This window comes from Sinocyclocheilus anshuiensis, unplaced genomic scaffold (genome assembly GCF_001515605.1).
Source record: "Sinocyclocheilus anshuiensis isolate Anshui unplaced genomic scaffold, SAMN03320099.WGS_v1.1 scaffold207, whole genome shotgun sequence".
Classification (NCBI taxonomy): Eukaryota; Metazoa; Chordata; class Actinopteri; order Cypriniformes; family Cyprinidae; genus Sinocyclocheilus; species Sinocyclocheilus anshuiensis.
The window spans coordinates 2,931,855-2,942,942 of record NW_015551045.1 but is presented as its reverse complement, the minus strand read 5'-3'; the positions used below and the strand labels follow the sequence as shown (position 1 = coordinate 2,942,942).

General features: G+C 35.7%; 1 protein-coding gene across 1 annotated transcript in view; it reads left to right on the top strand.

Annotated features, from left to right (window-relative positions):
• Positions 1-2,124: 2,124 nt before the first annotated feature.
• The window catches only part of LOC107661708 (PDZ and LIM domain protein 4-like), a 37,365-nt gene continuing 28,401 nt past the window's right edge, over positions 2,125-11,088 (top strand). Inside the window, exons 1-2 of the mRNA XM_016451450.1 lie at positions 2,125-2,279; positions 9,196-9,347. Of these exons, the coding sequence (XP_016306936.1) occupies positions 2,187-2,279; positions 9,196-9,347 (245 nt within the window). The 5' untranslated portion in view covers positions 2,125-2,186. The remainder of the gene's footprint in view (positions 2,280-9,195; positions 9,348-11,088) is intronic.

Here is an 11,088-nt window from a genome sequence, read left to right as displayed (position 1 = left end):
TTCCCAAGCCAGGTTCTTCTCTTTTCCATATGTTTGTATGCTTTTGTCTATGATTCAAAGGAAATGTACATGTCATCTTGCAGACCGTCAGCTCCACAAGTTGTTGTTTTTTCTTTCACACCTGTATTTTTTCATAAGCCAATTAAATAAAATAAAATAAATGGAAAGCTGCAGTTTTACATGCAGTGAGCATGAGGTAGAAATGAGGTAGGAAGAATCAACCAATGAAAAGCCCAAGGCTGTTTGTCATGGAGTATTATTCACTTGCTCTGCATATGTGACACACATCAACTCCTTTTTTAACACACAGCACTATTAAGTATTAAACAGGACCATCTGTCAAACATATGTTTGTTATTCATGAAAAGTCTAAATGCTTTACTTCAACTTCGAAGAATAGATACATATTTTATTATTTTTGTATGTGAAGCCTTTGAATAGCCCCTACATTTGATCTTTCCCTATTCCACACGGCTCTCCCTACATGTGATAAAGCACATATAGTCCTACTGTACTCAGAAGTTGGACATGATTGCACATCACGTCATCTACAAATACATCTGCTACTAATATTCCATATAGCATTATGCTAACAACGTGAATAAAACAGTCTAATTTTCTCCAATATGTTCATTGCCTTCAGGAATTGGTTAGGAAATCTATATTACCGTTCCAAATCTCATACTGTAAAGCAACATATTAATTTTGACTTTCTGCCAATTGGATAGTTGTTTGGAAAAATAAATGCGGTGAAGAGTTGAGGTCAAGGAAAATGGATATGAACAGTGTCGACTTTATCTTTATGTTTTGACTGATGTTTGCAATGTTGAAACTGTTGAAAAAGGTGAGGGTTATGCATGTAGGGTTTGGCTGCTTTACCAAACTAAAGAGATGTATTTTTTTCTCAAGTTAGATTGCTCATGTTGGTTAAATGTGAGCACCGCTGACCATTTTGTTTGTCTGATTTACAAGTATTGTCTGGAGTAGGCTACAAGTAATAGTGTATATGATGCCACACTAAATGGAAAAAAACAAAGGCACATACAATGACCTTATGCATCAGAGAAACAAGTGTAATGCCATCTTTAGAATTTTGTCTTTAAACTTCCTTTTTGTGGTAGCTCTATTGCATGGCTGTTTAAGAGTAGCCTAATTAACTAGTGAAGTGGATTTACGTAGGCCTATTTAAGAGTTAACGAAAGTTATCATGATGGGCATTGTAATGTTCGAAGCAGATGTCATAACAATGTCATTCATAAATTCGTACGAGCTTACCTTCAGGCTGTGAAAATACAAACGCTAAAAAGGGGCGGAGCTACACTTCTAAACAATTCAAAAGTTTTTTTTTATGTGAAGATCATTTTAAAAAAAATCTAAGAAAAAGAGAAACAAAAAAAATCTAAAACGAATATTTTTCCATTATAAAGAACCTTTTGTGGAATTCATGGAACCACAGATGCCAACAAAGAACAAAGAAATTGAGCTGTTTTGTTGTGAGATAAATAAGCCCATTTGGGTCCCAGTTGGCTTTCTTTCTCGCTCTAACAAGTTTTCATTGCGTATGATGTTGTGTTAATTTGCATATGCACTGAATTAATTGTGTGTTCTGTTGCACTGAAGCCTTAGAGAAGAAAATTTGTTTTGTTCTTAACTTGTTTACTGTGTTTGGGAAATATCACATTCATAAATGTCGATGGGCCAAAAGTACACCTAGTTTTGTGCAATTTAAGTTTGAGCTTTGTCAAGTGCTAAGGCCAAAAAGACTATGGATTGTTGTAAAGCCTTGAAATGTTATCCTTTTTAAGGATTCTCATATTTATTTTGTAATTATTGATAAGGGCTTGTTTCAATACCCCTCTGTATATAGTTCTTCATTTTTGTGTTGTTTATTAAGCAGTGTTTTGTTTTGTTTATTATTATTTTTAATATTTTTATTGATTTCTTGCTGTTATTATTTTTACACATGGCGTGTGAGTTGTTACTAGATCAAGTTAAAAAAAAAAAAAAGGTTGTGTTGTAGTGGGTGGGTTGTGAAGCTGTGTATGGTTGTCATAGCGGCGCTGTTCCTCCCCTGAAGCCTAAGCGCTGCTGGGAGTTGCTCCTCCTCACTCGACAGCACTAGTTTTATTTAAAGAGTGAATGAGGAGAGCGCAGTTTTTCAGCTGAGGATACTGTCTGAATCAAATATGTCTCACACTGTGACTCTCACCGGTCCCTCGCCGTGGGGTTTTCGTCTGGTGGGCGGACGGGACTTCAGCGCACCGCTCACCATTTCAAGAGTACGTCTTTATTCTTCTCTTTAATTATGAACTTTTTTTTTTTTTACAATGCAATGGAGGCGAGGGCCTCTTTACACCCGGCGTGCTATTTCACTGTAAATATGTAACTTTCAATTTTTGGTTTACGTCTCTAAAGATAGATGAACTACTTCACAACTCTTGTTTTGCGTTGTATGTTGTGTCGGTTCTGTTACAGTAGTAACAGACTACTACTGCTATTGTTTAGTTTTTTTGACATACTAGTGTCAAAAGTTTTTACAGAGGGAATTTTGGGTATCTAATTTTTGCCACTCCATAATTCATAAAATGCTTAGAACGGACAGAAAACACTATATTTTCACAATTATTTGGGGAATAAAATGTTGTATATAATCAAGCAAATTCTATATTAAATTTCACATGATTTTGTTGTTCACACCGCTGTGTCAAGCAAACATATTGATCAGAAGTTGCTCTTTTATGCTCATTAAACATTAAACTTAAGTTCTTCGTTTGGTTTCATTGAAATATAAACAACGTCATCTTCAAAAATCTCTTCAGAGAAATAAGAGGAGAAACATCAAGAGAGCTGTTGACTTACAGTTTGAGCATATAGCTGTAAAATTAATAGCACCCGTCAGATGATTTGATCTTGGAAGAATCTAAACATAGACGTGTTTGAGTTCATATTAAGATCTCTTACAATTTGGGCTGAGGAGTTGAGAGATTTAGGAGAAAAATGTAAAAAGCAAGAGACTTAAAGGGAAAGTATACCCCAAACTGTAAATACTCACTGTAAAGCTATTCCAAACCTGTACGAGTTTCTTTCTTCTGCTGAGCACTTAAGGAGATATTTTGAAGAATGTTCATAACCAAACAGCTGACGGTGGCCATTGACTTCCATAGTATAATTTTGCATCAACTTTTTAGTTACCCACTTTCTTCAAGATATCTACTTTTGTGTTCAACTGAAGACAAAACAGGTTTGGAACAACATGAAGATGAGTAAATACTGACAGAATTTTGATTTTTGGCCAAACTGTCACTTTATGAAGAGATCACATTTAAGATATTTCAGAGATCGCCTTTGTGATTTTCACATTTCTTTGGGCACTGACTTCGATGCTTTTCAAATGAATGAAAAGCTGAATCATGCTGGACAAACCCTATCATTTACTGCATATCTGTGGTCAGTAAATGCTTGTGCCAGAAGAAATCTTATTCAGCTGCCTTCCACTTACATTGCTTTAGAAAAGCGGCAGCTGGTTTTCACCAATTAATATTTACAGCCAGCCGGGGCTTTATCTGTGGTATGAAGTGGTCATGGATGTTTAGTCTACTCCATCCATCCATCCATCCACCCGTTCAGTGGATGAATGGATGGAGTGGATGCAGGTACAGTTTTCTAGCTGTTTGTTAGAGCTAATAAAAATCCAGATGCAGATACTATACAAATAAAATAACCCCTAGCCAGAGTAAGAACCTTGCGTTGAATGCTTTTGATGTTGTGCAGGCCAAAGAAACATCTGCAACTTGTAAAGATAGCAGCTTGATCGTACTGAAAGCTGCTGAAAGGCTCATCAGCACCACAGGTTTGAGCATGAAACTGGTAAAGTAGAGGCTCGGCTTCGGATATTTTGTGTTCACGTCCTGTGATGGTTTCCATCTGGCACTGGGGATAGACTTCCCAGTAAATGCTGAGATGAATAGGTCAGCCACAGGTTTTGTTACGGAAAGTGTTAAGTTGTCCGCTGGCAATCCAGAATCAGAATGGAAAACCTCCAAATGGAATGAGGTAACAGTTTAAACACAACCCAAGATGCAATTTTAGTAAAATGAGTGTGGACAGCTGATTCAGATAAAGTGGCAGATGCATTGGTAATATGGAGATGTTGTGTTGAAATCTGCAGTTACAATAGCCATAGGGTCTCCACAACCTTGTTGTAAAATGCTTCGCTTCTGGGCTAATGAGTTGAACATTTGGTGTTTTCCTGGTGAATGTGAGAGCGGTGAGGTAAAAGCTGACTGAATCACTGCCAAGCGCAATACATAACAAATTGTCAGCACTTGTCCAGACAAACGTGGCCATCCATTCACAGGAATTCACAGCCCCGTGTCACACAGAAGGCAGAATGGAGCAATGCTTTATACTCTTCACTACAAAATAACTGAAAAGATCTGAATCTCATTTTCATTCCTATGATAAACCCAAAATTGTCCGAACAGGTTAAGCATGCACCATCTTATAAACATATTTACTCTGTTAATCTTCAGTGTCTGGCAAGTATCCCTTGGGGATTTCACAAGGCTAATTTATTGCATCCAGGGCCTTCCTCTTGTTATTGCTCTGTAAGGGCATGCAGTAATGCTGGCATGCTGCAGCTCATTGTCCACAGCCCTGCATTCGTAGCACAGCCACATTCCAGGAAGCCATGTGATATTATTCAAAAAGTAGCAAATAGGAGATTTTCAAGCACAGGACTCATCAAAGTTCACAATTGTTCAGCGTCATGGGCGTTTTGCCATGCAACACTGTTAAAGTTGAGTGTCTGTTCAAATGCTCTATACAACTGGTCGGTTGCATCTAAAAAAAAAAATGGGTCGCTGCTCTATTCTGACAGGGTCATGGACGGTAGGGAAAAAACAATGCTTAAATGCTAAGGATTGTCTAATCAAACAATGCTTGTCCAAAAAAACTCGTTATTTCAGTGTGAATTCATCTGATGGTAGGTAGAAGCTAGGCAGATGCCAGCACTGACAGGTTGCGTGACGAGCCCCCATCCTTGAAAAACAATACAAAAGAACAAACGTTCAAGAAAATATGTTCCAGTTTACAATAAACACGGGTCGAGTTGCAACAAAGATAAACATGGTTCGGGCTGACCACAACGAAAGCATGATTCACTGTTGCATGGCAAGCATATTCGTAATTTGTTGGGACTTCAGTGTAAAATCTGGATCCTGAAGCTAAACCGGTTTAGAACAGTGGCTCTATACTAAATTGTTTTTTGGAACTTTGTGTCATACTGTGTTTATCACAAATGAAAAAAGCGTTTGGTCTGGAAGGATAAAAAATAAGCAGTTATACAGTGAAGGCTTGTGAAACATTCAGGATAGGTTGTTGTAAACCGCTTATGACATTGTGGTACTGGGTACCATTTTTGACTCTTTATATCCAATTTTCAGTGAGTGTTCAGTGAACAAAGTACACATTTTCAGCAACCTAGTATACATGGTTTTTCATATTCCCATTATAATCATTAAACATTTTAAGGGATATATAACACATATTTTTATTTTGACAACTAACCCATCCTTTCTCCTCATCATTCTCTCTACATTGTCAAGCTCTGATAATGTATTTCCAATGTTTTTCTCTGTAAAGCTAAGCTTTTTGGCCAAAACAAACTTGATTTTTCTTAGAGCAATGTGAAAATTTTGCCTTCACACTCTCAGAAAAAAACAAAAGCTGTAACTCTGTGGTGGTACTTCTTCAATAGATACACTTTTGTACCTTAGATACTAATATGTACCTTTAAGCTACCAATATGGATTCAAATGTGTACCTTTTGAAAAGGTCCTGCCCTAGTGACAGCTTTTGTACCTTTTTTTCTGAGAGTGCACAAACTCTCCAGTGAGTTCACATCACATAAATTGTTCTCTGTAACTAGTCATTTTCTGGGCAGGATAAACCAAGATGTTCTAAGATAAAACACCATGTGTCTTAGTGTGACTCAGGACAGTCACACATGGCAGTGAAGCTTGTGAAATGGGATGAATTAGTCTTATTAGTAGGTCAGGAGCTTCTGTTTGCAAAATATTTAGGGTTGTGCATATGTGCTTGGCTTATTATAGGCAGTTTGCTGATATAGTCACGTAGTTAATGACTTTTAGGTAGGCTAAATCCCACTGTAATAACAACAGCCCTCGGTGCTTGAGTCAAGTGTTCTGTACTTAGGAACAATTTCAGGCAATTTCCTGGCTTAACATCCAAAGTGGTCTTTTGTGCATTTGGAGGTCTTTGAATACTTCAACTTTATTGTATCTAAAGTGTGTATATATATAGTGGATCTTTAACAATAGTGACTGTATCTCAGTATCAATTTTTTTTAGCTTATTTTTATTTAATTTTACTAGGGCTGGGCAATATGGCCAAAAATATTATCACAATGTTTTTTTTTTCTCCTTATCATACGATATCAGTGTTTATCACAATAGTCATTTACTATTAAAGGGGAAGGAAATGCTTTCCACATGTTTGTTAGACCTTTAGATTGAATGTAAAGATATTTTGTTTGTTCACAATTATGATTTAATACAAATTTATCATAAAAACAATGGTGTCTACTTAAACAAATTCATAAAACTTTATCAGTTTAATCAGTCTTTTAAAATGTAATGAAATGAAGACATAATTTACAACAAAACGTTGCATCTTTATCAAATAATATGCTGTACTGTATAATTGTGTAAATCAAAAATGCCATGGTTGTATGATATTCCTTAAAATTATTATTATTATTATTATTATTATTACTTGAAAATACATTTTAGTATAGAATAGTAATATATTTCTGTCATAAATTCTTCAAGTTAAACTGGACTTTTATTTTGACAGGTTGTTGTGAAGGTCTTTCGGTTTCAGTGTAGTAGTTTTTCCTTGATAAAATGGTTAGCCTATTAGTGAGAAGCGCTGACTGGCTGTTGTCATACATTTTATCGAGACTCAGTATGATATCGTTTTATCGCCCAGCCGTAATTTTTACTATGCCAGGTTACAGAAGCAATTAACATTTTGCTGTAGATCAGAATGTTTTTTGATACCTGATTTCTACATGCATCCATTTTTTAAACAACTTGTCATTGTGGTAAGTGATTTCTACATGTAATGCTCTATTGTGAAACACTTCTTTTAACAAAGTAGAGTATAGATTTATAATATCAACCTTATATGACCGTTCCTTACTAACATAAAATGTATATCTAATGGTTAAAATAGCTATTTGCATTGCATCGCTAAGTATATTTTGATCCAGAGATCAAAAAATGGTGGCTGCTGTAAAACCTAATGACCAGTTTTATCCCCACAAACTGAACAGATAACTGATTTTAGTTTGTGAGATCTCAAAGCCAGTGACTGCTGGCAGGATGTGTGATAAGGGTAAGTGAGATGATATAATTACTGAAAATTGTTGTCATGTGTAGAGAACACGAGCAGCTGAAGTCTAACAAATAAATGATTTTTTGAAAGAATTCAGCCATTGTTTACTGTAATTGTTTAAAATACTTTTAAAAAAGAATGTTCGGTTCTTGCTTCTCGTGAAAACTGCTTGTCATTAAAACCATATCTAGATATATATTTATCAATAAAATCAAAAGAAAAAAAACAGAAACTTTGTTTTACATAGTTTCAATTATATGCCTTTTTATTTTTTTGAATAATTTGTATTACAAAGATCTTTGGCATTATGATGTTCCTTTTATGACTCATTATTTCCTTTTCTATTGTCAGAAAAAAAAAGTCTCTCATTACTGTAAATAATAAAATTTAAAAAATCCAACATAGGCTCATTGGAAAAACTTACCCATACTTACAAATCTACTGCAGTTTCCAGCTGAAATGGCAATAAAACACCTTTTAATCTTTTTAACACAACTTTTAATCCTTTCCACACAAATTATGGTTAATTGATTAATAAAGACGTTTTCCTTGCACAGTACTCTTATAATCTCAGAACACTTTTAGTGTACAATATAGTGCAGGGTACCAAAACATTTTTTGTCAGCAGATCCCCTTATAAGTAAAATATTTACTTGATATATCCTCTGGGATTTTAGGTTAATATTTTAATAATTTAATGAAACATTGAGTTCTCTAAAGAAAGTTAAATGATCACATGACATGCAAGTAAACAGATAAAATATTTAATCTTTTTTTTTTTTTTTTAGCAAATTTTGTTATTATTTTATAAAATATTTAAATAAAAATTACTATTAGTGGTAGTAGCAGTAGTAGTAGTAATAGAATGTTTTAATACTAATAATAAAACCGTAAAATAAGTAAAACCGAAATAAAGTAAAAATGCAAAGTAAAAATTGAACATTTGATAATATTTACAAGAATTTTATTTTACACTACAATACTAATGTTAATGTCTAAATTTCTTCACTTTCAAATATTCAAATCATCAAGTTTATAACAATTCAAATCCTTTAGCTTTTGTTTTGGCAGAATATTGGTGAAGTTCTGTTCACAAAAAAAAATATTGAAATCATGCATGAATCATGTAAATAAAGAGAACATGGTGCTTGCAATGCCAAGGTCATTGGTTTCATTCCCAGGTAATGCATAATATTCTTACACAGTACTTGCAGTACAGTATTAATGCTAATTTTAATAATAAAAAATGTGTTTTGACAAGATGTTTTTAATTGCTGAGTGGTAATGAAAATTTGTGTTCTTTTCACATTGCAATAACAATGTTGTGAATTATTTATGTATTTATTTATTGATTGATTGATGTTAGCAAAATACGTTTTTCCCCACATTAAAGTAATGAGAATTTAAGGGGAAATTTGGATCATTGTGCAATTTTTTTCCCCCTTTTTTGGGATGAAATGAATAATTTCTTTGTGAGATTTACGCTAAGCATAAAGAATTGAATAATGATAAGGTGCAAGGTCTTGCAACTCATAGAGTCAAAAAAGCTAACTAATCAAAGCTACAGTACCTATGCCTCATAAGCGTGGATGCGTCACATTGAATAGTCATTACATTTCACTTTAGTCAAGTGAGTGACTGACCAACTGTCATTGGTCTAGTTATCGGCTTTGTCTCACTGATGGTTTCCAGTCAGTCAGTAATAGTACCTGGCAGGTGCTGCAGTGTCTTGGGTGTGGTGCTTCCTTAACCTTTCTTTTGTTTGTCTTTTGTTAGATAACACCTGCGAGTAAAGCAGCGCTGGCCGATTTGTGCCCTGGAGACACCATCCTAGCCATCAATGGAGAAAGTACAGAGACCATGACACACATGGAGGCTCAGAACCGCATTAAAGCTTGCACAGATCAGCTCATGTTGGCCATCAGCAGGTAATCTGCCTTACTGTCCATACATTCACATGGAGGTACAAGAGCTGTCACTGGGGCGGTACCTTGTGTACGCTATTGTGCTTTATTAACCCCTGAATGGTGTATATTAGTACCTAAAGTGTACATTTTAGTACCTAGATGGAATATCGTAGTACCTTTTGAAAGGATACTGCCATAGTGGCAGCTTTTGTATTACTCACCCTCATGTTGTTCCAAACCTGTGAGACCTTCGTTCATCTTCGGAAAACAAATCCGAGAGTTTTCTGACTCTCCATAGACAGCAAGGCTACTACCACGGTCAAGGCACAGAAACGTAGTAAGGACATCGATAAAATAGTCCATGTGACATCAGTGGTTCAACCGTAATTTTATGAAGCTATGAGAATACTTTTTGTGCGCAAAGAAAACAAAAATAATGACTTTATTCAACGATTTCGTCTCTTCTCTACTTCCGGGTCAGTCTGCCGCCATTCACGACAGTAACACGACGCATGCGTGTGATGCAGGTCTGACATGGAACATGCATGCAAATGGTGGTGGAGACTGACCCAGAAGAGAAGAAATTGTTGAATAAAGTTGTTATTTTTGTATGAGACTACTGATATAAACGTCTAGTATTTTATATATACAATAAGCAAATTAATTGCAACATATAGGGCAAATCACACGCATGCGTCGTGTTACTGTCGTGAATGGTTCCTGTGTCTGTTTGCCTCTTTAAGAAGAATCGCTTTATGTATCCCCCAATTGTAAGTCGTTTTGGATAAAAGCGTCTGCTAAATGACTAAATGTAAATGTAAATGTAAAGGGGGAAAAAGTGGAGATAAGGTTAGAAAGCATGAAGCTTGCGAATGCCAGAATGTCAGTCTGTCGGTCAAGTCCAAAGCAAGACGCAACACGTTATGACAACAACATTTAAGTCAACATTAATTTTAGATGAAAGTAAACGGTAAATAAATGACTTTTGAGTGATTTGTTACTAAAGTGTGCATCAAATACACTAAACATGGAAGCTTGAACGTGTGTGAGGTGCTAGAACAGATCTCATTGGTTCTTACACGTCATGCATGGCGGTTGGCAAAGCTTCTGGAAGGTGCATACCGCCACCTACTGCATGACAGCTGATGTAAAATAACGATCAGACTTAGGAGAGCCGATACCGATCAGTTTAAAAAATGTTTAATCGTTCGGGACATCCCTATAATATACACGCCGTGGTTCAGCTGCGAGCTACAAACACTACCAGTGTGAAAGAACAATGAGCATGTGCTGCTTCTGCGCTGTTTCCGCTCTGCTTACGCATCCAGTATGAAACGGCCACTTTTCATTGATTTTCACATCTCATTTTAATCGTGACAGTCGTAATAAATTATGTTTAATTGTTCAACCCCCTTATCTTGAGCTTGAGGGGTAATTTTGTTCATTTATTTGGTGCATTTATGCCCCAAGCCCCTGTACAATTCTGACCCTGCTCTATAGTCAATTCTGTGTTGACAGAACAGAAACAAACTATGTGCTGATTTTTGTGTCCATTTTTATTCAACCACAGGAAACATTGAACATCATTCTCCTTAATGTGATAAAAGACAATCCTTTTCACACCAACAGAATTTTGTGTGTGAGTGTGAACTTAACCCAGAGGCATCATATGCTACATCATGCCATATTTGGTGTGTTTTCTCAGAGCGAGCTTCTCTTGTTATTTGGAAAAGCCCTGAACTCTTGGAAGACCTGCTCATAT